General features: G+C 37.0%; 1 protein-coding gene and 2 long non-coding RNA genes across 4 annotated transcripts in view; 2 read left to right on the top strand and 1 right to left on the bottom strand.

Moving 5' to 3' along the window:
- Positions 1-13937, top strand: part of LOC129526624 (uncharacterized) — a 38585-nt gene extending 24648 nt beyond the window's left edge. Inside the window, exon 3 of the long non-coding RNA XR_008671303.2 lies at positions 13822-13937. This is a non-coding gene — a long non-coding RNA (uncharacterized lncRNA). The remainder of the gene's footprint in view (positions 1-13821) is intronic.
- Positions 9323-17951, bottom strand: LOC134757109 (uncharacterized). Its single transcript, XR_010130722.1, has 2 exons — positions 17289-17951; positions 9323-9595 (listed from the first exon to the last, which is right to left on the bottom strand). It is a non-coding gene; the product is annotated as an uncharacterized lncRNA (long non-coding RNA).
- Positions 17952-17957: 6 nt separating this feature from the next.
- Positions 17958-27905, top strand: part of NUBPL (NUBP iron-sulfur cluster assembly factor, mitochondrial) — a 312393-nt gene continuing 302445 nt past the window's right edge. For both annotated transcript variants that reach the window (XM_055361333.2, XM_004055061.5), the window contains exons 1-3: positions 17958-18165; positions 18683-18830; positions 21618-21652. In XM_055361333.2, the coding sequence (XP_055217308.1) occupies positions 18058-18165; positions 18683-18830; positions 21618-21652 (291 nt within the window). In that variant the 5' untranslated portion in view covers positions 17958-18057. The remainder of the gene's footprint in view (positions 18166-18682; positions 18831-21617; positions 21653-27905) is intronic.

The following is a 27905-nucleotide window of genomic DNA, read 5'->3' as shown; positions in this document are numbered from 1 at the left end:
TTATTCAGGTCTCCCTAATTTTTACATAATGTCCTTTTTCTGCTCCAGGATCCTCTTCAGGATACCACATTACATTTAATCAGCATATCTCCTTAGGCAAGTCTTGGCTGTGACATTTTTCAGATTTTCCTTGTTTTTGATGACTTTGACAATTTTGGAGAATACAGATTAGGTATATTATAGAATGTCCCTCAACTTGGATTTGTTTTTCTCATCATTAGACTGAAGTTATGGGTTTTTGGGAGGAGGACCACAGAAGTTAAATGTCATTTTAAATATATCGTATTAAGGGTCTGCAATACTTAATGCAATTCTGATGCTAACCACTTGGAGTAGCACAGACTCCAAGTTAAGGTCACAATCCCGAGCAAGACTGCTCTCACTTCAGATGCTAGCCATATGTTTGGGGGTTCCCAGGCCACCCACACTTCTGCCCAACTAACTACACATTCAGGGGTTCCCACAAGCCCTTCAGCTTTGATAATTCCCTAGAATGACTCACAGAACTCAGGGAAGATCTATACTTATGATTATAAAGCATACAAATCAGGGACAGCCAAATGAAGAAACACATAGGAAGAAGCCAGGGAGAGCCCCAAACAAAACTTTCATGTCCTCTCCCCATGGAGTCAGAATGTGTCACGCTCCTGGCACATCAATGTGTTCACAACTGGAAAGCTCTTCTGAGCTGTGGTGTCTGGAGGTTTGAATTAGAATTTCATTACACAGGCATGATTGATTGAATTATTGGCCACATTTTTGAACTCAGTCTCCGGGACCCCTCCCCTCCATGGAGTTGATTGAGCTGTGTTGATATCACCTGGCTCAAAATCTCCAAGTCTCTAACCACATGGTTGGTCTTTCTGGCGTGCCAGCTCCCATCCTGAACTATCTTATTAGCATAAATTCTATGATCTGAGGGGCTCACGAATAACCGTCACTCTTATTACTTGGGAAATTCCAAGTATTTGGCATCTTCCTCCCAGGAACCAAGGATGAATGAAGGCCAGTCAAATTCTTTACTATACAGCATACTATCAACATGACATATCACTGATGATGGTGACCTTGATCACCAGGCTGAGGTAGTGTTTGTCAGGTTTCTCCACTGTAAAGTTATTCTCGCCCCTCACCTTTTCCATACTCTAGTCTTTGGAAGGAAGTCACTACAGGCACTTCAGGTATAAAAAGTTATGCTCAACCTCCCTGAGGGGTAAATATTTACATTAAATTAATCGGAATACTTTGACAAGAGAGATTTATATCTTCCTCCTGTTTATCTATTTATTAATTATTTACTTTATATCAGTGTGGGTTCATGAATATTTTATACTTTGGTTATAATCTAATAGAGCTTTATTTTACTACTCACATTGTTCTAGCCTTGGTCGTTGGGAAGTCTTGCAGAGGCATCTTGTGTTCCTTTGACTTCCTCCCGTCACTGTGAATTGTTTTGTTTTTGTTTGTTTTTAGCACTTCCTTTCTTGTACTGCAAGATGCTCTAAGCTCATCTTCTATTTCCTGCCCCAGTCCTAGAGCCAGCCATTTCTCTAGAGAGCACTGGTTTTTTAAAATTGGAGAATACGTTTTATCTACATTCTTTTTAATCATTTTCTTTTCTTTCTGACTTTTGTTTAAACTTTATTTTTGGAAATAATATAGCTAGTCAGTGCTCATTCTCATTTTGGGTGGGATTACTGAGATACAGAAACTGTAAATCAGGGTCTGTCTTTCCTCTTGCACAGGAGACAAAAACAGCATTTTAAGTAAAAATTGCAGTTGCAAAGACCCGGAGTGTTTTCTTTTTGATAACCCCCATAATCCCAGAAGGGATGGAATTGTCTAAAATGAAAAAGAGAAGCACAGTTCAGGGAGTTGTTGGATGAGACTATGGAAACAGCAAGAGAAAACATGATTTTGACTTCATGATTTTTGTCTAGATTTTTATTTTGGAGATTTAGCACTGGAATTTCATCTCTGGGAGGCCTGGGATATCTGTTTTCTTACCAACATTTTATGTTATGAAGAATTTAAACATTTAACAAAGTTGAAATAATTTTAGCCTGAAATAATTTTATGGTGAACTCTGTTGATATCACCTAGATTTTATCATTAGCTGTTTATACTCCTTGCTCTATCACATATCTGTTCATCCCTCTATCCATCTATTAATCTTCTTATTTTTGATATATTTTAATTGCAGACATCAGTATACTTCCCCCAATACTTCAGCATGTGTGTCAATAACTAGAGTTCAATATTTACTTACAGTTTTTAAAATGTAAAATTTATATACAATGAAATGTGCAAAGTGTCCATCCATCAACAGATGAATATATAAAGACAATGTGGTATATGTACACAATAGGATATTATTCAGCCATAAACATGAATAAAATATAGTCATTTGCAACAACATGAATAGAAGTGGAGCCATGTTGGCCAGGCTGGTCTCAAACTCTTGACCTCAGGTGATCCGCCTGCCTCAGCCTCCCAAAGTGCTGAGATTACAGGCATGAGCCACTGTGCCCAGCCTTAATTGCCTTTTATTTATGAAAATACCACAAGTTTAAAATCCATTATTTTATTGACTGGGCATTTTCCTACTTGGGGCTACTACGAAAAAAGCTGTTATGACCATTTCCGATTAAGTCTTGTTGGCTATATGTTTTCATTTCTCTTAGGTAAATGCTTAGCAGTGCAATTGCTAGGTCATAGAACAGGTGTATATTTAAGCCTCATAATGCCAGACCACTTTCCAAAATGGTTGCACCACTTAAAATTTCCTCTAACAAAGTGTATGAAAGTTCCGATTTCCTCACAACCTTGTCAGTGTTTGGTTTTGTCAGTTCTTTAAATATTTGAGATTCTGGTGATTATGTAGTGATACATCATTGTAGTTTTAATTTGTATTTCCCTGTTGACTAATGATACTGAGCACTTTTTCATGTGCTCGTGGCTATTCATGTAGCTTCACTTTTATGAAGCATCTTTTCAAACCTTTTGTCTATTTTTCAATTCAATTTTTTTGTGTGTGTGAGTTCTGGTATTTCTTTATATTTTAGATCAGTGCTGTCCAGTAGAATTTCCTACATTTGTTCAAAATGTTCATTGTAAAATGTGTCTAGTGTAAATGAGAAAAAAACTGTATTTAATTTTGATCAATTTACGTTGATATAGCTACATTGACTGATGACTACCATATCAAATAGTGTAGTTCTAGATATGAGTCCTTTTTGGATACATGTTTTGTGAATATTTTCTCCCAACCTGTGGCTTGGCTATTCATTTTCTTTTTTTAAAAAAATTAAAAACAAAATTTTTAAGTTTTATGGAAGTATGGTAGTTGTATATATTTATGGGGTACATGTGAGATTTTGATATAAGCATATAATGTGTAATGATCAAATCAGGGTAACTGGGATAACCATCACCTCAACCATTTATTTTTTTTTTTGGGTTAGGAAATTCCAATCCCACTCTTCTATTTATTTTTAAATATACAATGAATTATTGTTAACTGTAGTCACCGTATGTTGCTACTGAACACTAGAGCTTATTCCTTCTATCTAACTGATTTTTGTACCTATTAACCAGCTCATATTTATCGCCCTTCCACACTGCCTTTCCCAGCCTCTGATAACCATCAATGTGTTCTCTATCTTCATGAGATCAAGTTTTTCACATATGGGTGAGAACACATGATATTTGTCTTTCTATGCCTGGCTTATTTCACTTAACGTAATATCCTCCAGTTCTATTCATGTCGTTGCAAATGACAAGATTTCATTCTTTTTTATGGCTGAATTATATCCTATTGTGTATATATACCACATTTTCTTTATCCATTCATCTGTTGATGGATGGACACTTAAGTTGATTCCATATTTTGGCTATTGTGAATACTGCTGCAATAAACATGAGAGTACAGATATCTCTTTGATATGTTGACTGTCTTTCTGGTTATATACCCAGCAGTGGAATTGCTGGATCAAATGGTGTTTCTAGTTTTTTATTGTTTTGTTTTTTTTTTTTGAGACGGAGTCTCCCTCTGTTGCCCAGGCTGGAGTTCAGTGGCGTGAACTTGGCCCACTACAACCTCCGCCTCCCGGGTTCAGGTGAGTCTCCTGCCTCAGCCTCCCAAGTAGCTGGGACTACAGGCACCTGCCACCATGCCCAGCTAATTTTTGTATTTTTAGTAGAGATGGGGTTTCACCATTTTGCCCAGGCTGGTCTTGAACTCCTAACCTTGTGATCTGCCCGCCTCGGACTCCCAAAGTGCTGGGATTACAGGTGTGAGCCACCGCACTTGGCCAGTTTTAGTTTTTTGAAGAAGTTCCATATTTTCCATAGTGGCTGTACTAATTTATATTCCCACCAACAGTGTAGAAGGGTTCCCCTTTCTCCACATCTTCACCAGCATCTGTTATTGCCTGTCTTTTTGACAAAAGCCATTTTAACTGGGGTGAGATGATATCTCATTACAGCTTTGATTTGATCTGATAATTAGTGATGTTGAATATTTTTAAAAAACCTGAATATATGTATATATTTATTTGTACATCTTCTTTTGAGAAATGTCTATTCAGATCTTTTTCTCACTTAAAAATCAGACTTTTTTTTTTCTGCTATTGAGGTGTTTGAGCTTCTTATGTATTCTGGTTATTAATCCCTTGTCAGATGGGTAGTTTTCAAATATTTTCTCCCATTCTGTGAGTGGTCTCTTCACTTTGTTTCCTTAGCTGTGTAGAAGCTTTTTAGCTTGATATGATCTCATTTGCCCACTTTTGCTTTGGTTGCCTATACTTTTGAGTTCTTACTCAAGAAATCTTTGCCTGAACCAATGTCCTGGAGCATCTCCTCAATGTTTTCTTCTAGTAGTTTCAAGTTTCAGCTCTTAGATTTAAGTTTTTATTTTGATTTGACTTTTGTGTATGGTGAGAGATAGGGGTCTAGTTTCATTCTTTCTCACATGGACATCTAGTTTCCCCAGCACCATTTATTGAAGAGACTGTTCTTTTCCTAAGGTATGTTCTTGGTCCCTTTATTGAAAATGTGTTGACTGTAAATGCATGAATTTATTTCTGGGTTCTCTATTCTGTTCCATTGGTGTATGTGTCTGTTTTTATGCCAGTACCATGTTGTTTTGGTTACTATAGCTTTGTAGTATGATTTGAAGTCAGGTGGCTTTGTAATATAATTTGATGCCTCTAGCTTTGTTCTTTTTGCTTATGATTGCTTTGGCTATTCTGGTTCCTTTGTGGTTCCATATAAATTTTAGGATTGTTTTTTCTATTTCTGTGAAGAATGTTATTGCTATTTTGATAGGGTTTGCATTGAATCTGTAGATTGCTTTGGGTAGTATGGACATTTTAACAATATTGATTTTTCCAATCCATGAACATGGAGTATCTTTTTCCTTTATTTTTTTCATCAATGTTTTACAGTTTTCATTTTAGAGATCTGTATTAGTCCATTCTCACACTGCTATAAAGAAATATCTGAGACTGGGTAATTTATAAAGAAAAGAGGTTTAATTGGCTCATGGTTCTGCAGGCCATATAGGAAGTGTGGCTGGGGAGGCCTCAGGAAACTTACAATCATTGTGGAAAGTGGTCATTGTAGAATGTGAAGGGGAAGTAGACACATCTTCACATGGCCAAAGCAGGAGGAAGACTGAGATGGGGGAGTTGCCACACACTTTTAAAAAACCAGATTTCATAAGAACTCTATCAGTAGAACAGCACCAAAGGAGGAAATCTGCCCGCATGATCCAATCACCTACCATCAGGCCCCATCTCCAACATTGGGGATTACAACTCAACGTGAGATTTGGGTGGATACACAAATCCAAACCATATCAACTTCTTCTCTTTCTCCTTCTCCTTCTCCTTCCTCTCTTCCTCTCCTCCTTCTCCTCCTTCTCTTCCTCCTCCTGCTCCTCCTCTTCCTCCTCCTCCTTCTCCTTCTTCTCCCTCTTTTTTTTTTTTTTGACGGTCTCACTTCCATTGCCCAGGCTGGCATACAGGGGTGCAATCTTGGCTCACTGTAGCCTCAACTTCCTGGACTCAGATGATCTTCCCACCTCAACCTCCTGAGTAGCTGGGACTATGGGTGCACACCACCATGGCTGGCTAATTTTTTGTATTTCAGTAGAGGGGATTTTGCCATGTTGCCGAGGCTGGTCTCAAATTCCTGGGCTCAAGTGATCCACCTGCCTCACCCTCAAAAAGTGTGAGCTGTTGTGCCCAGCTGAGATCTTTCACTTATTTGGTTAAGTTTATTCCTAGGTGTTTTATTTTATTTGTGGCTATTGCAAATTGGCTATTCATTTTCTTAGTGGGATCTTTTGATGTGCAGAAGTTTTAAATTTTGATCATGCCTAACTTGTACATTTTTTAAAATGGCTTTTGTGTTCTGTGACACATCTAAGAAACTTTTGATCACTCCTAAGTCAGGAGTAAATGCTCTCATTTTGCACTTTCTCAAGAAATTTTAGAATCATCTCATTAATTGCTGGGATTATGATTGGGGTTTTGTTGAATCTATAGATAGCGTGCAAGTAACATTGACTTTGATATTTTTAATTTGAGATTTTCAGGAATGGATATCTATGTTGGTCGATGTATTTTAATACTTTGGCGAAAGGAAAACAGGGTCTGATCAGCCTTCTGTGTTTTAGGCAAGAAGAGAGCCTATAATAGTCTACAAAATACTTCTATTTCGTGTTGTTTACTCAGAAGGACTTTGGACAACAATTTCTTTGACTGAAACTGGGGTCAGAGTTGCAGACTCCCTGGAACATGAAAAGTCAATAATCTAGTTCCCAAAAGGCAGACAAGAAACTATTCCCAAGATGAACAAATGATGAGAATAGAGGTAAAGGTGAAAATGATGGTAAAGGTGAAAAATCCATTTATAACACTTCAATTTGTGTTCTTTAAGGAAGAAAATATACCTTGTGCTTTTTCTGGTCTGCAGCATCTCTAAACTATTTGTCTTTATTTTCTCAAAAGTATTTTAGGAACAGTGAAGTTACACAACTTTGTTCTCTTCAGTTCTTATTTTAATTCAATATGAGCTTGGAAGAAGAATCTACAGATTATTTCATTTAATCCCTTCATGGTGTATGAAGTAAACAGATTTAGAATTAAATGATTTGTCTGAGGCCATGCGGCTAGTTAGTAGCAGAGTTCTGACAACATCCCAGGCTTTTCTATCTCTCTACTCCACTGATATTTCCAGTATGCATTGCTTTTATAATAGCTAACCACTCACTAACTCCTGATCCCCTACAATGTGCCTGGCGCTGTGCTACATATAGGTGATATAAATTATCATTATAATATACTTTTGTTCCTCAAATACCACATAGCTCTATGTAATAGAAGACATATGAAAATAGTAAAAGGGGCCAGGTGCGGTGGCTCACGCCTATAATCCCAGCACTTTGGGAGGCCAAGGCGGGCAGATCACCTGAGGTCAGGAGTTTGAGACCAGGCTGGACAACATAGTGAAACCCCGTCTCTACTAAAAATACAAAAATTAGCTAGGTGTGGTGGCAGGTGCCTGTAATCCCAGCTACTCAGGAGGCTGAGGCAGGACAATTGCTTGAGCCGGGGAGGCAGAGGTTGCAGTGAGCCGATATCATGCCACTGCACTCCAGCAGGGGTGACAGAGCAAGACTCTGTCTCAAAAAAAAAAAAAAAAAAAAAGAAAAAAAAAAGATTGTATGAGAGAGACTTGACATAAGCTAGCATTGCTAACTTCAATTTATAAAATGAAAGCAATCAAACTGCACCTTAAATTCATGTTCTATTAAATAAAATGTTAACTGTTAAGGAAGGTGAAGTTTAATGCTTGATGAAATTATCAGAGAAGTCTTTATAGAAAAAGAAAAATTTGAGACAGAATTTCAAGGAATGATGGAATTAGGAAGGGTAGAGGGATTATAAACTATTATAATTGGGACACAACAAATATGTTAATAAAAACTTGAATACCTTATAAATTAAAATGCAATTTCAATGCAGTTCAAGACAAGGACATTACATATGTTTATGGGCTTCTGAAATAAATTACTTTTAACTAAAACTAATGAAACACAGATTTATATGAGAAGCTTAGAGGTAAATTAAGTCGTGAAGTAGGCATTCAGATTTCTTTCTGCAGAAGTAGTGATATTTCCCCCAGGCGCCTCTCTATGGTAGCTGGTCCTAAGGGAATACTGTTTTGTCAGTAGCATGCAGTAGTCCTGTATAGGTAATAAGAGACCTCCATCTCCATATTGCTTTCAGCAATTTGCCCTAAAACAAATAATCTAAACTCTTTGATTCCTCATTTCCATATGCAGTAATAGGACTAATAATAACTGCCCTGTCAATCTCATGGCAGTTGTGAAAATGAATATATACAATTTTTATTTATCAATTATATTACACCTCAATAAAGCTGGAGAAAATGAGAAATGTACAGATTATGGTTCAATGAAGATTCTATGAAGATATTTTTAGGGACAAAATCTGCAGTGTTGTCTGCAGCATTGACTTGGTTGTCTCCAAAGATTATAATAGCATTAATAATATTTTTCCTTGGGTTTAGATAACTATATGGTGTCTGTGCAGTATGATTAATTGAATGCTTCATATGTACTGAATCTTTTTTCATGAACTAGGCTGATTTACAGTGATACAGTTAGCAGTTATTTAGGGTGTCACTGGAAAATTCTTGTTTATATTACTTTTTATTTATACATTATGTACAAAAAATTGCCTTCTTCATACTTGTATCCATATTATTTACATAATTGAAGAATGATGATGAACTGCTAATGTAGACAGAGAATGGAGATGAAACTAATTTCTTATATAACCACTGAAGAGAAGACTGGTCATGGAGAGAAGAGCAGAACAAGAATTATAATCATGTTTAATTTTTCTTTCACTTGGAAATGACTTGAGTGGGTTCAACCATTACTAAGAAAAATATAATTTGATTTGTGAAACAAAGAGATTCTAAGAATCTCTTTGTTTCACAAATGTCTCTATTCTCTAGTATCTAATATTAAAATATTATTTTATGGGGTTGGCAATTAATATTATAAAATGAATGAATTATTAATAGTTAATAATATTTAATAACTCTCAACAAAGATTCAAAATACACAAACGTTTTAATTTTGTAACAAAATGTGCAATTTTTTCCACAAATGGCAAAAAAGAATTGCTCACAAGAAACTATACCTTGACTGTAGACTTATTAAAATCTAGGTTATTGAGTATTAGTTATCTATTGCTGCATAAAAATTGCACAATCTTGGTGGTTTAAGACAATATGCATTTATTATCACACGGTATCTGTGGGTCAGGAATCTGGGCACAACTTGAGTCCTTTGCTTCATAATCTCTCACAAGACTGCACGGAAGAATCTGCTTCCAATCTCACATGGTTGCTGGCAGAATTCAGTTTCTTGCAGGCTGTTGGACTGAGGGCATCAGCTTTCTGTTGGCTATTGGCTGTCCTTTGCTACAGGGGCTTTTCCACAGGGCATTTCACAAGATGATAGCTTGCTTTCTCAGAGCCAGTTGAGGTTCTCCTAGCAAGACAGATATACCATGTTATGTAATATAATCATAGAAGTGATATCTATCAGTTTTGTTGCATTTTATTGATTAGAAGCAAGTTCTAGGTCCTGCTCACTCTCGGGAGGGACTTACACAAGGGTGAGAATACCAAGAGGTGAGGATCACTGGGGGCCATCTTAGAGTCTGTTGATAAAGAATGGATTAATTTGACATATGGTAGAGTGAAAAGAGAGGGTAAACTCAGATGCTTATTAGCAATTCATATCCAATTAATTCTATAATCCAGAAGCAATTGGTGGGAATGGCTTAATAGAATTTCCAGTCAGCTATATAGTATCACAAACTAATAAGCACAAGGTGCTAAGTACATTATTTTCTTCTGTGATTCTGCTCTGTCTCTAGTGCTGTCAGCTATGAAATGAGAAAGCCTTCCATCAGACCCTGGAAAAGATGTGAAGAGCTGTACTTCAGAAAAATATTGGAGAAAAGTACAAATCTTAAAAAATTTTTTTTGAGTAGTGCATTTCATCAGCAAATGCTGTCAATTTTGTTATACTGGTAACAGATATCTATGGAAAATGAAATTCTCAACAGCACATTGCCAGCACGTTCCCCCACAAAAACAGCCATGGTTAAATAAAATAGAAATTCTTGCACATGATTAGAAATTTGCAAAAGAGATTAAATGTGGCATTGATATAATAAAGCCTTTGATTAACTAACAAAACTTTATCAGGTATCTAAAAGAGCTGTTCGAATTTCTTACCAAGTCAGAACACCAGCTATTACACTCCCTAAAACAATTATGCCCCAAATTAACATCTTATATGCAAAAACATTTTGTCTGTTTTGAAGACTAACAAAGACTGGAAAAGCATGAGAAAGATGAGTAGTTATCACTTCAATAGTGTTTGGATTATTGAGTTATGGTTAATTGACGGTCTTTAATAGGATTTACAAAGCTAGTGTCATAGACGGTCAGGGAAATCCTCTTTCCAAACATTATATAGTTAAGTCACAGAAGATGCTGTGGAAAATAGACCCAAATAGTGCCTATAAGTATAGTTGGTATGAATTGAAGCACTACAGGCAGTGATAGAGCTGTGTGGAAGACAGAAGACAAACATCACACTTTTAAGTTTGCTGATCTACCCTGGAATAAATTGATGTTACAATCCTTGATGTTTGTATTTCTGCTCTGTTGCTCTAAGTGAGAATATAGGATGTACTTTGAGAGATTACAGTAAGTTGTAGGAGTTCCTCACTCATATAAATGGATTGAACAGGGCCAGGTGCGGTGGCTCATGCCTGTAACCCTGGCACTTTGGGAGGATGAGGTGGGAGGATTGCCTGAGCTCAGGAGTTCAAGGCCAGCCTAGGAAACATGGGAAGACCCTGTCTCTATGAATGAATGAATGAATGAATGAATGAATGAATAATAAACAGATTTAATGAATTCTGGATCTGCTGTATTTATCGCATATTATGTATAATATCTTTATGTATGGTTAATAAATTCTAAATAGAAAAGGTTAATAAATGAATCAACAAGATTGGGTACCAGAACACCAAGTAGATAAGATATTATCCAAGCCACACGATTATAGAGAACATCCTCACATTTTGGTTGCAGCATAAAACAGACAAACATCTACATTATCTCATTTTCCCTGAAGAAAACAGAACTTCACATGAGCTGAAATGAATGCTTGGTATCATGATGGGTCTCTGTCATTGTCCTTGGTATGTCCTCTAAAGTAAAAACAGGAAAATCCTCTTCTGAATACCTAATGAAGTAAGGTTTCAGCAAAGTCTTGTAGAAACTTACGTTCTCTAGTCTCTAAGAATTGAAAGGTGGGAGGGGCTTGGCTAAAGGAATACTTGTTTGGTACTGGAGAAAATGAAAAAGCAAAAACATGGGAATTCTGGGGTTCCGTGCCTCGCAAATATTTGTCTTGGGTGACAAATTTTTTTCCAAATTCTGATTGTGTGGCTCCTGTTTCAGGATGGGCTCTTTGAAGCTTTAAACATTAATCAGAGACTATATTCAGGTATAAAGCAAGCCTGTGACCTTTGTCCAAGGATTCAGTTCAGTCTTGTAAATCAGAAATTCAAATGTCAAATCATTCATGATTTATTCAGCTTTGGATATGGGCATTTAGAAACACATCCTGTCAAAGTATAGAGGTGTATTTTTAGTCATTTGAGGCATATTCTCTGAAGTCTATCCCATCTACAAAGATACATACATTTCCTTTATGTAATTTTAAATTATAAGAATGGGGAACTTCTTTGACAGGACTAGTTTATGCCAGTTAAGATGCTGAAAGGCCAGCAAAGTCTTTGATAGGGGAAAGGCCATGAATTTCTAGATCACATTTCATATTGAGAGAGTGGCTCATTGTGGGAGCTATTCACTTAAACAGATTTATTCTATATTTTAATGTGCAAATTAGTATTCAATGTAGCTAAGAGACAGTTTCATGCTTGGATCCATGAACAGGGAGGTTTGAAAACAAATCACAGTGTGAGTCAAAGTAGGGTCAATTAAGGGGGTTGCCATTTAGACAAGTCCCATAGATGGGATAAGGCTTTCTTTTTGGTGAGCCTTTGGACAGGATGAGAAGGTCAGTTGTGGACAGTAACCTCAAACTAAAGGAACTGAAATAAGTTTCTGAGCTTTATTCAGTATATTCAACAGAGACAAACTGTCCAAGATACCCTATTCTTCCTTAGTGAGTTGAGCAAGGGAGTGGATCACACATTCTCAGCTGACATTGACACAGCCTGAGGCCTATGGAAAGGGAATGAGGTAGGCTTCTTATCTGTGAGGGAATCTGAAATTTCAGTGAGTCCTTAGTCACCTAAGAAGGGTTGTCTTTTGGGAGGAACGAGGGCAACCTTACAGGTATAAATCCTTCCTTTTTAGAAAACAATACAAGGTATTACTCTACACATAATTAGGAGATATTCAAAAGAATCTTCTTTATTTTGATCAGTATTTATTTATTTATTTATAAATTTCTGTCAGGGTGGGGGAAAATCTTGTTCAATACAGATTCCACCAGGATTGTAGCTAAGTCACAGACAGCCTATGCAGTGTCCAAATATCCACATGCTGAGGTGAATTTCATCTTCAAGGTATTTATCTATGCATACCAGCATCCATGGAGATGCTAATAACTAACCATGCAGATTGTTGCCACACGTTCCCTAATTCTTGACCTTAAGGACTCTTTAGGATCAGCATTCTCTTAGCCACTTTGTGGCTCACTCAGATCTATCTACCTGCCTAAACATAACACTCAACCATTCTTATTCTGTGGTTCTGCCACTGCACTGAGCTCCACCTGGTAATGGGGACATTGATTCTGTTGTTTTCACATCCCCCAAGCTGATTTGGGGTTCTGTTGTCCCCCCTCCCCACTAGAGATTAATCTTGGGTGAACAGGAGAGAGGTAGTCTCAGAGTATGGGAGTCCTTCTCATTTGCTGTAACAGGCACAGATTATTGTAGCTCAAATAACAGAAATCCTAGCCAACAGTGGCTTAAATATCTCACACAACCAGAGGTCTGGAAATGCAGACCAAGACTGGTATAGCAGCTTAGTTATACTGCCAAGAATTCATCTTCTTGCCATATTTCCTCTTTGTCTTCCTCAGCTTTTGGCTTCTGTTATTGTGGTTGTCATTATTGTGCTGTTCATGTTCACAAGATGACTGCCACATCTCCATGTCACATCCACGGTCAAGGTGGGAAAAAGGAGTTAGCACCAACTACGTTCCACTCAATCAGAAAAGCAAAAGCTTTCTCAGAAACTTCCCAGAAAAATTTCCTTTTACCACATGGGTTAGCCAATTACAAATGAATGGTACAAGAACCCATGGATATTTAAGTTCTCAGTTTTCTTCGGATTCTCTTCATCCCTCATAATCCCAGGAAACTTGATATAGTCTGTCTAGGACAGATACTAACTTGGCTCATTGACTACCCACTTCCAGTCACATTCTCCATTGCTTTCCTCTACTCTACAGATTAGAGAGCTCTAAATGCTTAATTTCTCAGTTTCTCTTGGTTCTAAGGATGGTCATGTGACCCGGTTCTAGCCAATCGGGTGTGTGTGTGTGTGTGTATGTGTGTGTGTGTGTGTGTGTGTCTTCCTTTCCTAAATAAAAAAGGCAAAGGCTCACTAGGAAATTCTCTTTGTCATTCCCTTCTCTTCCTATATGGAACATAGCTTTGATGCCTGAAGGTACAACAAACATCTCATGACTATGAGGGGATGAAAATGGATACCAAGGATGCCAAGATGATGGAACAAAAAGAATTGATTTGGAACACAACGGCACTATGGATTCATCGTGTTGGACCTCTGTGATATAATTCTGAACTTTTCATATAAGACTAATATACCCCTACTTGTTTAATACAACTGTAGAGTTATCTGCTACTTGCAGCCAAATGTAATCGTAACTAATATAGGCAATAAATCATGTTTTTATATCACTATGTAGGTTTTCCAATCTATTGTCTTTGCCAGAGCTGTCTCCATTCTTCTAAAAGGTCCCAACTTCCAAAATTCAAAACCAAGAAAACAACCTCTTTTCTCTGACATTTTTATTGGGTCAGACATTTTGCTGTGTCAGAAAATAATTCCATATAATTTGTCCAAATGGGGAAGGGCTATGCGAGATACAAGGAATTATAGGGAGAAAATTCTTGACACATATTTAAAAATATATCTCAGCATAGTTACAAATACACAGAAACCCATCCAAATTAGACTAAGACAGTAAATTTATTGGGTGGATGTAAGTATATCTTATGGACCTAAGGATAGGAAGTCCGGTTGAACCTCATTATGAACTGGAACCAGGAACTGAAAAGTTATGAACCAGTGCAGCTCTTCTCCCTTTCCTCTATGGTAACATGATCTCTTATGATCTACTTTCTTCTCTCTTGCATTGGCTTTATCTGCTTCTGCATGCACATAGTAGAAAATAGTAATTTCAACCGTATTAGCTCAAAGACAAACTAAGATTGACTAACATCTGTTACTTTTATTTTCCAGGCTCTCCGGAGAATTAATCTGATTGGTCCATTTTTTGGTTGTACATCAGTCTTTAGTCCAATTAGTGACCTTGGGAATGGGGTCAAATGACTTAGCAATTCTTAGGACCAAAGGAGAATACCCTTTTGAAAAGAGGCCATGGATATGTATATGTGTGTCAGTGTTTTTTGGAGAAGAAACATCTCTACTACTCTCCTAAAATTTTAATCTGGGGAAAGGTAAACCAAAGTAATGATTCAGCCATTCTACAAACATTATTCTCACTTGCTCCTCCTCTTATGTTTTCTCTCAGGGAATTCATCTAGTTGCTCATGTCATAAACCTCTACACAACCAATGATTACCACAATAGCTAACAATTACTAACTATGTGACAGGTGTTCTACATGCATTATCTTAAGTTCAACCTTACAACAACCATAGAAGTAGGAATTAACTATTTTATTGATAACAAAGTGAAATTTAGAGATGTTAAGTCAAGCCTTCAAGAGAGATACCTCATGTCTCCTTGTCTCTGATCTTGCCCCGCTGATCCATTTCTTTTTTAACTCAGTAATCATAGTGGTATTTCTAAAACACAAATCTGATGTTACTTTCCTGCTTAAAATCCTTCTATAGTTCCCTTAGGATAAAGTCCAAATTTCTTTACAAGATATATACAGCCTTTCTTGATTTAGGCAACCTCCATCTAACCAACCTTCACTCCATCCTCATCTCTTTTAGTCACTTTGTCCTAAGCTGCACAGATCATTTACAGTTCTTAACAATCCAGAAAAGAAATGTATTTTCTACTCCTCTTGTGTTCTCTCTTCTTTTCTCTCCTTTCTTTTATTTTTATTTTTGATATTTTTTTTATTTTTTTATTTTTATTTTTTAGTATTTATTGATCATTCTTGGGTATTTCTCGGAGAGGGGGATTTGGCAGGGTCATAGGACAATAGTGGAGGGAAAGTCAGCAGATAAACATGTGAACAAGGGTCTCTGGTTTTCCTAGGCAGAGGACCCTGCGGCCTTCCGCAGTGTTTGTGTCCCTGGGTACTTGAGATTAGGGAGTGGTGATGACTCTTAACGAGCATGCTGCCTTCAAGCATCTGTTTAACAAAGCACATCTTGCACCGCCCTTAATCCATTTAACCCTGAGTGGACACAGCGCATGTTTCAGAGAGCACGGGGTTGGGGGTAAGGTTATAGATTAACAGCATCCCAAGGCAGAAGAATTCTTCTTAGTACAGAACAAAATGGAGTCTCCTCTGTCTACTTCTTTCTACACAGACACAGTAACAATCTGATCTCTCTTTCTTTTCCCCACATTTCCCCCTTTTCTATTCGACAAAACCGCCATCGTCATCATGGCCCGTTCTCAGTGAGCTGTTGGGTACACCTCCTAGACAGGGTGGCGGCTGGGCAGAGGGGCCCCTCACTTCCCAGACGGGGCGGCCGGGCAGAGGCGACCCCACCTCCGGACAGGGTGGAGGCCGGGCGGGGTCTGCCCCCCACCTCCCTCCCGGACGGGCGGCTGGCCGGGCGGGGGCTTTTCTCTCTTCTTTCATCTTTCTTCCTCCTACTCTCTTCTTCTTCTTTCTTCTTCCTTCTTCTTTCTTCTCCTTTTAATTTCCTCTTCCTCCTTCCTTCTTTCTTCTTCTTCTGACAAGGTGTCACTCTGCTGCCCACGCTGGAGTGCAGTGGTGCAATCATAGCTCACTGCATCCTTGAACTCCTGGCTCAAGCAATCCTCTTGCTTTGGCCTCCCAAAGTGTTGGAATTACAGGCGTGAGCCACCATGCCTAGCCTTAGCTCTTTACAACAATCTCCTTGCCATTCTCCCAGCTAACTTCTACACATTATTCAGATTCAGGATTCAGCTTAGATATTACCTAATTTAGAAGCTTCCCCTGATTGAATTGAGTGCCCTTTCTTTGTATCACTTTGTCCTTTCTCCTGTATCCCTCAATGCTTTTCTCCTGTACTCATCATATTATACTGCAATTTTTTTGTTAACTTATTCTGTCTTTTGCACTGGATTATAAAGTCCTTTAGTGGAGGAATTATGTCGGTCTCAATGCTGAATATTTTAAGTCTACTGTAGTACTCGGTACATAGTAGTTGCTCAATGAATATTTGTTAAATAAATGAGTCTTAAGTCTGGAAGAACTTGCAAAGTTATCTGGAAAGAAACAGATATTCAGCATTTCTTGTTTAGTGAATAGATTATTCTGATGGCTATTACTCTTATCTCTATGCTTTTGGCCTTCAGTTTATAAAAATTAATAGTTGAGAAAACATATCATAAAATAATATAATTAGAAAGTGATATGAAAATAAGCTAAAATTATAAGATAAAGAAAGCTGAGTGCAACAATAATGTTGCCGGATGGACTGAAGGAGAAACAGCAAGGAACCGAATGTCTTTTCAGAGCTTACTAAATAGAATGTACTTTGCTGGTAAATCTCATTTAATCCTCACAGTAATTCTTTTTGATTGATACATTATGCCTGTATTAAAGATAAGGAAATTAAAGGTCAGATTAGAGCAAAATAAGCTGAATGATCTCGTATCTAAGAAGCAAATGAAAGAAATAAAAATCAACCCTAGAGAGTATTAGGAAGAATATGTGAGTGTAAACCGTCCCTTACCTCAAAGGATCCTTTTTCTAGGTCTGGGCATCACCTTTCGAGCTTTCTCTCTCAACTGCGTTGTATGTAGGGATACTTGCTTTCTTCTACCAAGATAAATTCCACCTCCTTACTCAAGTTCCTTCTTGAGCAAAACTTGCTTCATTAGATTTATTTTCTGATTTAGGTAAACTTTTTCAAGTCTGGTAAAGCAACTTCATTAGATTTATTTTCTGATTTAGGTAAACTTTTTCAAGTCTGGTAAAGCAACCTGACCTTTCTTTCAGGGAACTGTCAGCAACACAAGCCATGAATACCAACGCAAAACAGACTCTCACTGTAGATCACACAGGAAAAAATAAAATAAAAAGGTAAAATCCTTAACGGTGGTAGTATTTAAATGACCATATATTGCTTAGTAAGAAATCCTGGAATCATTTTCAAGGTCCCCCATTTCCTACTTTTGTTAAGCTGGGTCAAGTCTCTTTAAACTTTCTCCGTTTTCTTGTCCATAAAAAGAGTATACTAGGTAAGTCTTCTGTCTACCTCGGGACTTCTGTAAGTATCATAAGAGATGTTGTATATGACAACACTTCACAAACGTTTAGTAAAACGCTGCAAAATGTTTGTAGCTGGCTATAAACAAGATCATGCAGATTGGGTTCCTGAGCCAACAAACCCAAAGAAGACCGGTTGCTAGGAAGAGAAAGCCGAGCGTTGCTCCGTGACGTCATCACTCCGCGCCACCCGCGACAGTTTCCCAGCAGGGCTCACAGCAGCGTTCCGCGTCATGGGGATTTGGCAGCGTCTGCTGCTTTTTGGTGGGGTGTCGCTCCGGGCTGGTGGCGGGGCCACTGCCCCGCTTGGGGGAAGCCGAGCGATGGTTTGTGGGCGCCAGGTCCGTGGTGCTGCAGGGCAGGGGGAAGCGGGCTGACAGATGCTGGGCTGCAGGGCCGCAGATGCCCTGGCATTGCTTCTTGCCAAAGACTCGCCTCAGTTCCTGAGACCCCCAGTGTGCTGGACGTGCCTACTTTTCAGGCAGACCCAGGCTGAGGCGTGGCGGGACTTGAAACACAGTTAGAACGTAGATGTGGTATTCTACATTGCTTTCTTGGCTTTGGGTTATTTATCAAATAGATTGAAGAAAAGCAAAACACATGGAAGCCTTATCTCCGTAAAGAGGCAGCGTTTTTACATTTTTAAACGTTCAGCGTATCCTGCTAGAAAAATTTCGATTTAAGCAATGTGTCTTTACAATTGTTATCAGTAGTAGTAGGTAAATGTCTCCATAGTGAAGATGAGCAGAATTAGAAAAGAAAGCCCTCTTAATTGCAAACCCCAGATTGTTTTTACTTTTACAGTGTGATGATGGAGATGGCTTATTTAAAACGGCTTTTTATTATTATTTTTTAAAGTTGTCTGGCGCCGGGAGTGAGACCCTAAAACAAAGAAGAACACAAATCATGTCCCGAGGACTTCCAAAGCAGAAACCGATAGAAGGTGTTAAACAAGTTATAGTTGTGGCTTCTGGAAAGGGTGGAGTCGGAAAATCTACTACAGCAGGTATTATAGGATATTAATTCTATTCCTGATTAAGAACTTATGCCAACAGGCAAGTGCACACTATTAAAATTATAGTTTTGTGTTTTAAAAATTTATTTGTGAAGTTCCTAACATGTGATTCCTTAGTTTCAGGAGTTGGTAGCGGGTAGACGCTTAGATTTGGGAGTTAGACGAAAGTAGGTACTAGCCGGGTCTCCTACCCCTTAACTCAGGAAAAAGTGGTCAGATTGTACAGCAAATCTTCAGTTCACTTAACTGTAAAATGGAGATAACTTCTTTCATAAGATGGTTATTCAAATTGCACAAGCTAACCACTTAGCTTAGTGTTTACTAGTGTTCAATAATTGGTTGCTGTTATTTTTAAAACATCTAGTGACTTTTTTTGTTTGTTTTTTTTTTTTTGAGACGGAATCTCGCTCTGTCGCCCAGGCTGGAGTGCAGTGGCGCGATCTCGCCTCCCTGCAAGCTCTGCCTCCTGGGTTCACGCCATTCTCCTGCCTCAGCCTCCCAAGTAGCTGGGACTACAGGCGCCCGCCACCACGCCCGGCTAATTTTTTTTTGTATTTTTAGTAGAGACGGGGTTTCACCGTGTTAACCAGGATGGTCTCCATCTCCTGATCTCGTGATCCGCCCGCCTAGCCCTCGCAAAGTGCTGGGATTACAGGTGTGAGCCATCGCGCCCCGCCTATTAGCTCATTTTTTCCCATTTTTATCAGAAGGGAATTGTGGAAGAATTTGTCAGATGTTTTGGAAAAGTTAAGATTTACCAAATATTGTATTTGTGGTAGATCCCTAATCCATTACTATTTGATAGATACCATATTGTTAAAAAAAATTAATAATCTGTTCTTAATGAATTCATGTGCTCTCCTGCACATTTTTCCTTTCTTTCCTAAAGGTTTACAATCCATCTGGTTGTTTTTAAAATTTAGAAGCTCGTTGTTTTTGGTTCTAGAACCTTTTGGAGTACATTTTCCGGTTTTCAGTGGTTTGAATCCTTTTGCATGCTCTGTGATTACTTGAACTGGATAAGGATGGAAGGTGTTTTCATGATTGTAGCCATAAGTTCTTTGCGTTTTGTAATTTGTTGGGTCTGTAGGCTGGCACTTGTTTAAGATTGTTTGTTTATTATTTTTAGTTGGAAGATGATTGTTGCCATGAAATGTGAAAGCATTTAAACAGGAAAATGTATGAGAAAGTGTACAACATGTGACACGTAATGGGTGCTTCAGTAAATGTCCCTTTCTCACTTTTTTTCTGTTAACATTATACCATCTGTCCCGAAAAGCTGGCCCATACTTTTTCATAACAGCTCTGTGAGCATATCTAAGTCTTAAAAATAGGTTATTTTTATGTAACTCTATTGGTATTATTAATATATTTCTTTTCCTTATATGTATTTATTCCTGCCTCAAACTACTTCAAAATACTTCCCATTTGAATATACATGCTAGAGATGTTTTAGATTAGAATGATGACATTTGACTAATGCAAATATGCTCAGTAATTCTATTGTTTAAATGTAGGAAGAACCTAACTCTAAAATGAATTGCCCTCTGAAAGTTTCTGCCTTAAAGTTGTATTATGTGTAACCTATCTTGTACCTGAAATTCAGAATTTTGTAACTTATAAAAACGAATTTATCAAGTCTGTGCCCTAGGCTAAGTATTTTACATGCAATATTTCATTTAATCCTGACCACAGTTATGAAGTAGGCATTGTTTTCATTTTATAGAAGAGAAAACAGACTTATGGGTAAAATAACCTACTCAAGAGTACACAATAGAAGGTGGCAGAGCTGGGATTTGAACCAGGTCTGCCTTAAAAATTTATGCTCTTAACTAGTTTGAAGAAAATAACCCTGACATAGTTTATACCATTGTTCTGTAAGAAAATGTGATTCACATTATGAGCGCCTATTTGTTGATCAGTCTTTGAATTGTGTTACTCTTCTCGGATGTAGCATATTCCTATTGCTGGTCTAAAGCTGGCTTTGGGACTACTGCTTTCCTTCTTTATGGGATGCGTCAGCATAAGCAGTTTGGGAACACATTTTACTCTCTTACCTTTTACCCTTTTCCCTTCCCTCTGTGCACAGTAGTCCAGCCTTTCATATACATGAGTATTTATGAATTAGATACTTGGAACTCCTGCAATATCAGCATTTATTTTTAAAAGGCAATAGGGGCAGGATGCGGTGGCTCATGCCTGTAATGCCAGCATTTTGGGAGGCTGAGGTGGGAGGATTGCTTGAGCCAGGGCAACATGGCAAGACCCTGTCTGTAAAAAAAAAAAAAAAAAAATGAGCTGGGTGTGGTGGTGCACACCTGTGGTCCCAACTCCAGCCTGGGGGACAGAGCATGGTAATCATAAATGAAAGGCAATGAGATTGTGTACATTTTTAAAAATAAAAAGACAATTTTTCTATAAAATATGGTTTTGAAAATAATTGAATTATATATTAACATGATTTTAAAAAACTAAGTGGATTATTTGAACAAAATTGTAACAGAAATGGATTTTTAAAAATGTTAGTTTTGGGGCATGCATCTATTGCATTTATTGGCAAATTACTTTTTTACTTTTCTTTTTACTTTCTGTGTTCCTCCATGTGCTTGCTCTTTACAGGTAAGGGATATATGTTCAAAATTTATATGCTTAGGTTATTACATGAAAATATTAAAATTACATGAAATTATTAAAAATTACATGAAAATATTAAAAGATAAAATGAATTTTAATAGAAGGAAAGTTACTAAATTCAATTACTTTTTTTGTTTCTTACAGTGAATCTTGCACTTGCACTAGCAGCGAATGATTCGGTAGGTGTTTATTAATAGAAATATTAATTTATTAAAATGTTTTTAAGGCAATGATAAAGAGCATATTGGTGTTTTTTATTTACTCTGTCAGAAGCTATAGTGTAGTTGTAGTGAGTTGCATATCTTTAAGGAACTCAATGCTGCCATCACTACTGGTTACATTTAATAATAATAATGTATTTAAGTGTTGACCATATATTGTTTGCTATATATCCCACAAGAGGCTTTGATGTTCTTTATATCCTAAACCAATTTTGCCTTTATGATTTACAGAAGCATTATTCTGGGTTCAGTTTTTAAGTGTTAGGGATTAAGTTTTTTTGAGGGGAAAGATATTCTAAAAGTAGTGTATATCCATTAAAACAAAATTCAAATGGAATACGTGTGTAATGCAAAACTGAAAGTTTATGCATTCCTTTCTGTTCCAGAGAATTAACTTAGGCTATCGTTCTATGTATATCCTTTCAGCTCTTCCTTTCTCCATATAAAAATCTAAAACAATGTACATGTATGTGTATGTGCATACATCTTTCCATGATGTGCCTCATTCTTAATGGCTGGTGCATTAATGGTCAATGATAATATATTTAACCAGTTCCCATTTGATGAAATATTTAGGTTGGTTCCCATTTTTTCCCTACTCTAAACGATGCTATGGTGGAGTTCTTAAATAGTATTCTTATATACTAAGTGATGACATTTTTGTAGGATAGATTCCTAGGAGTAAAACTACTAGGTCAAAAGATATTCCTACTTTAAATTGTACTCCTAAAAGTTTGCTTGTAAAAAGTTTCAGTTCCATTCTTTTCCTTGGGAGAAGAAAAAAAAATTCAGCTATAGTCTATGGGAGTATCAATTTTTCATAGTCTCATTATTGTTGGATGTTATCTTTTTAGATATTAAAAAATAACATTCAACTTATTTGCAACTCCATAAATTATCAGCTACTAAATAAAAAGGCACACACGTATTTCAGAATTGATTTTAATTTCTCCTTCATACCTATTTTATGGAATACAGGCAAGAATCATTTAATATGTTTAACTGTGGCTATACTTCTAACTTATTTTCTACCCTTACTGTGTAACTTCAGTTCCTAATAAATAGCACATATGAAAAAATAATATGTGGTATCTCTGTAAGTATATTATCAGTATATGGAGTCCAGAATCTGCCAGACCCTGGAACTAGACATAGATATTCATGTCTTCTGATGCTTGGCTGTATATTTCTGAAAATTGGAAACTAATAAACAAGATTTATAATATTTTGGTTATGTAAATTTTATTCACCATAGAAACAGGTAGCATAAAAGGACTTTTAGGGAAGAAAATGTAATTAAGTTTCTCTAAAGTTGCGCTTCTAGAAAGAGAAGATTCAAATATCAAGATAAAATTTTTTCTTAAAAAATTTTTTTTCAGCTTGCTTCCTTTTATGGGGGACCTACTTTCATGTATCCCATCTTATCCTTTCTTGAATTCTTTTTTTGTTTTTCTGAAGGACACCCTTGAGTCCTTATATGGTTTGGTAGGCAGAACGGTGGCCTGCCAAAAGTGTCCACATCCTAATTCCTGGAACCTGTAAATATGTTACTTTTCCTGCCAAAAGGAACTTTGCTGGTGTGACTAACACCAGCAAAATTAAAGATCTTGAGATGGGAAGATTATCTTGGATTATCTGGCTAGGTCCAATTAAAGATCCTTATAAATGAAAGATGGAGGTAGGTCAGAGTCAGAGTGACTTGATAAGAGAAGGATTCAATCCACCATTGCTGGCCTTGAAGATAGAAGGGGACCGCTAGTCAAGGAATGTAGTCAGCTTCCAGAAGCTTGAAAAGGCAAAGAAATTGATTTTTCCCTAAAGCTTCCAGAAGGTACGTAATTCTGCCAACACCTTAATTTTAGCTCATTGAGATCTCTTTGGACTTCTGTGATAATATTTTATAGAAGTAGGAAACTAATACATATAGGAAGTAAATTTGCTTATTTCTTTAATTTCCAAAAGTGTCTTTAATTTATATTCGTTATTTGATAGTTTAACTAGATTCTAGTTAACTATAAAATTCCAGGTTCAAAATACTTTCCTCTCTGAACTTTGAAAACAACATACCGTTTTCTTCTAGCATGCTAATGAAATGTCTGATGATAGTCTGATTCATATTCTTTTGTGATAACAAGTGTTTTCCCTCTCAAAGAGTTTAGGTTTTCTTTATGTCTTTTACATTTAAAAGTGCCACAAACATGCGTCTAGTTATTGGCTTAACCTGTGTGGGATTTGGCCCTGCAGTATCAAGCTTTGAGTATTTTTCAGCATAGGAAAAATTTATTCTGCTCATTGATTATGTTTTGTGATGTGTTTGTTCTGTCTCCAGAAACTTATTAGGTAGATACTGACCTTTATGCTTGTTAATTTTTCTGTCATATTTTGATCTCTTTGTCTTTTGCTCTGTGTTTCGAAAGATGTCTTTGACTATTTTTCACATTGCTGTATTGGACTTTAGTTGTTATTAGGTTCTTCTGATTTTGTTTTTCATTTGGAAATTATATTTTTTTCCAATTTTTCCAGAACTATTTCTTATTTTCCACTTGCTGTTCCAAAAAAAAAAAAAAAGGTTGTACCATTCTCTTGAATCTCTCCGAGGATGCTAATTGAAATTAAAAAAAAGTGTTTTTCTTAGTGACCTCTGCTTACTTAGGATGGTTCTTGTAATGTGGCTGTTGACCAGCAGAATCAGCTTTACCTGGGAACTTGTTAGACATGTAAAATCTTGAGCCCCACCCTAGGCTTACTGAATCAGAAACCCTGGGAATAGAGATCTCCAATCTGTGTTTTAACCAACCCTCTAGGCGATTTTGATGCATGCCAAAGTTAAGAACCATGGATCTAGAATTTTCCACTTCTAATCTGCTAATGTCACCCTCTTTTGTTTTCTAGTGTGGTTATGGTTTTATTTAGTTTTAGACTATTTTGTTTCCTTGTCATTTCAATGGAATTTGGAAGAGAAGGGAGATAAACATATATGTTTAGGCAACCATATTGAGATAAGAGCCAGTAATATGGTTTTTTTCCTAGTGATTTTAACGACAGCACTTAGTTACCCTAGAAAAAGGACCCTGTCTTCCTTAAGGAAGGAAACGGAAAATTCAATGGATGGGAAGGTAGATAAATTTGTAGGTGTGGACCACTTTTAATTTGGTTATCATTGCAGCCAAAGCTTTGAGTCTTATAGATAATGTGAGGTAACTACGTAATAAGGGATCCAAGGATGAAAAAAACAGTTAACTCATTTCCTGTTTAGAAAAAAAAAGTACAGCTCGCTGCCAGCACTCATTTAACTTTACATAAACACGCCCTTCGAGGCTGAACCAAATCTGACTGATTTTCAATGTGAAAATAAAATATAAAAACTCTTCTTGGAGTTATTTCTAAACAGAACTAACATTAGAATTGTCTGAATCATCAGAATTGTCTATTTCAGAAAAATTGGATTCATCAAATGAATCTTTGGCCAACAACTGTTCGAGGATGATATTACCATCACACTCAGGAATGCTACGTTTTCTAGGATTTGACATTTTCAGTGATTGAGAATTACTATATTTTGTAAATTGAAATGCTGCTACTAAAAATAGAATTCTATAAATAGAATGATGTCTTTTGTTTCCAAAGTTGATATACTAGAGCGATGTGAAAATAATAATAAAAGCAAGATATTTCATGGAGTGGCAAGATCTAATAAGATAAGGTTGTAGGCCTAGGGGAAACAGGTCCGGGAAGCGATTCATTTTACTTTTCATGTTGTACTTAGTAATATCTGAAGTGGATTGTGTAAGCCCTGGGGAGATTTGCAAGACAGTCCATTGTGATGTGGGCAGAACATTTTTCTTTTCTATTTGAATTAATTTTTATCTTAATATTTGTTTGTATATACCTTATATATGGTATTAGTATAGTAGCTCTAATATAATGTATAAACAAATATATTAACATATTGAGGATGTATGCCCAAATACCTTTTAAAAAACTGATTGGGGTACATGATCAGAAAAGTTTGAATGTCACTGGTCTAGGCTAAAGGAATTTCTGGGCTGGACCATATGCCTAGTTCAAAAGAAGACTACCTCTACCTTGTAGATTGAGTTTTTGTTTTTGTTTTTGTTTTTTAAGATCTCTGTCTTTTGCCCAGGCTGGAGTGCAGTGGTGTGATCTCAGCTCACTGCAACCTCCGCCTCCCGGGTTCAAGTGATTCTCATGCCTCAGCCTCCTGAGCAGCTGGGATTACAGGTGCCCGCCACAACACCCAGCTAATTTTTGTATTTTTAATAGAGATGGGGTTTCACCATATTGGTGAGGCTGGTCTGAAACTCCTGACCTCAAGTGATCCACCCACTTCTGCCTCCCAAAGTGCTGGAGTTACAGGTGTGAGCCACCATGGCTGGCCTGCATTGAGGTTTTAAAAGCATTATAGGAATAGGGTGTAGATTTTTCCTGCTTTTTCCTTGCCTTTTGTACTTTCCTTTGAGGATGTGGATGGGTAGTATTGCAGAGCAAAATTTGGGGATCATGTGTACTACGCATATAAATATTGCAACCCATGGTGTGCCTGAGCCAGTGCATACTGGCTTGTGACAGCTGATTGTTAAATTTTCAGTGAATTTTGCAAACCAACTCGTATCATGTTGTTAGCTTGAAATAGGCCCATGATGGGAATATTTAAACCATGGAAATTGGCAAACACTGAAAATCAAGCCCACTACCCCAAGCCAGTTGTTAGACCTTAATGGTACCCACTGATCTTATATATTGACAATCTTATTTTTTGATTTTTCTTTTTTCTCTTTCTTAAAAACATCCTTATTATGGATCTCATTCTTTTATGGCAAAAATTTGATGCACAGTATGGAAGAGCACTGAGACTGGGAGAGGGAAACTTAAAGACCATCAGAAACCATTGATACGCTCTGTGAGATTCCTAAGTCAGTTCATTTCAGTTCATTTTAGTTCAACAAACATTTATTGAGCACCTCTAACACTCATTGCCAGACACCGGCAGAAAGTAAGGAAGAATAAACATATACTGTGGAAGCTTATAGCCTGCTAAGATTACATTCACAAGTGTTTAGTATATATAAATATGTTGTATATTTATATAAGTGTATGTCTGTGTGTATGTGTCTATATATTTTTGGTATATAGTTGAAATTGGTTTAATAGTTTCTTTTGTGAGAAAGTTTAATTAAAGCAACATTTAATAAGGTTTTATTAATATTGCTTCATAACAGAGTAGACACCAGTGTACTCTTAAATGTTTTATAATCTGATAAGGACAAAAGGAAGACAAATGTTTTCAAATGATGAGATATATTCAGTGTCAAATATAGTAGTAAATCTGCCCAAGATGAGTAGCTTTTATTCCAGAGTAAAGCAGTATTGTTTTAAGTAGAGCATTTTCATGAACATAATTATATTTGATTCTCACAGAAACCTGTAATGCAATCCACATAGTATTTATCAGTTTTACAGTCTTTATTGATTCTCCCCTAATATCCTTGCCACATTTCATCAGCAAGCAAATATCCCTTTTCCTATCTCTACAATATTTTTCCAGTATGTTCCCATTGTTCTATTTCCACTGTTCCTATTTTAATTAAGGCACATGCTACTTTTGGGTCATTCATTCATTTATACCTCAAACAATTATAGAGTGCCTACTCTGTCCCAAGTGCTGTGTTAGTTCTGAAGATACAAAAATGAATGAGACACAGAATCCCTGCCTTTGAGGAACTCATAGACTAGCATCCCACTGCAATGACCTTTTACCTGCCCGTACTTAGTTAAATCCTTCTAGTACATAATGCCAGACTTCTCTCACTATTGAAATCACATTACTCCCTTGCTCAGAGTCATAGCTGGATGCTTTTGCTGATATTCAATATCCTCTGCCATCTGGCTTCAATCTACCTTTCTGGGTTTATCTTTAGCTATTCTTCTAAATGGCTTCTATGCTCTAGCTAATCTGGGTTACTTGCCAAAGCCAGTCTAGGCTGGATATACTATTCTTGATAGCTTACAGTCATTCTTCTACTTGTCTACTGGAATGTCTGTGTTACCTTTCACCAGCTTTATGTGTCCTATCTTTCAGGCTTCCTTATATATCTGTGCTGGTTATATCCTGCACAAGGATGCTTGTTGAGGGGATTGAGTGATGATAGAAATGCAGGCTACCCTCCTCTTGATGTGCACCTCTTGTTCT

This window comes from Gorilla gorilla, chromosome 15 (assembly GCF_029281585.2).
Source record: "Gorilla gorilla gorilla isolate KB3781 chromosome 15, NHGRI_mGorGor1-v2.1_pri, whole genome shotgun sequence".
Classification (NCBI taxonomy): Eukaryota; Metazoa; Chordata; class Mammalia; order Primates; family Hominidae; genus Gorilla; species Gorilla gorilla.
This window is presented reverse-complemented; position numbering and strand designations above follow the sequence as displayed.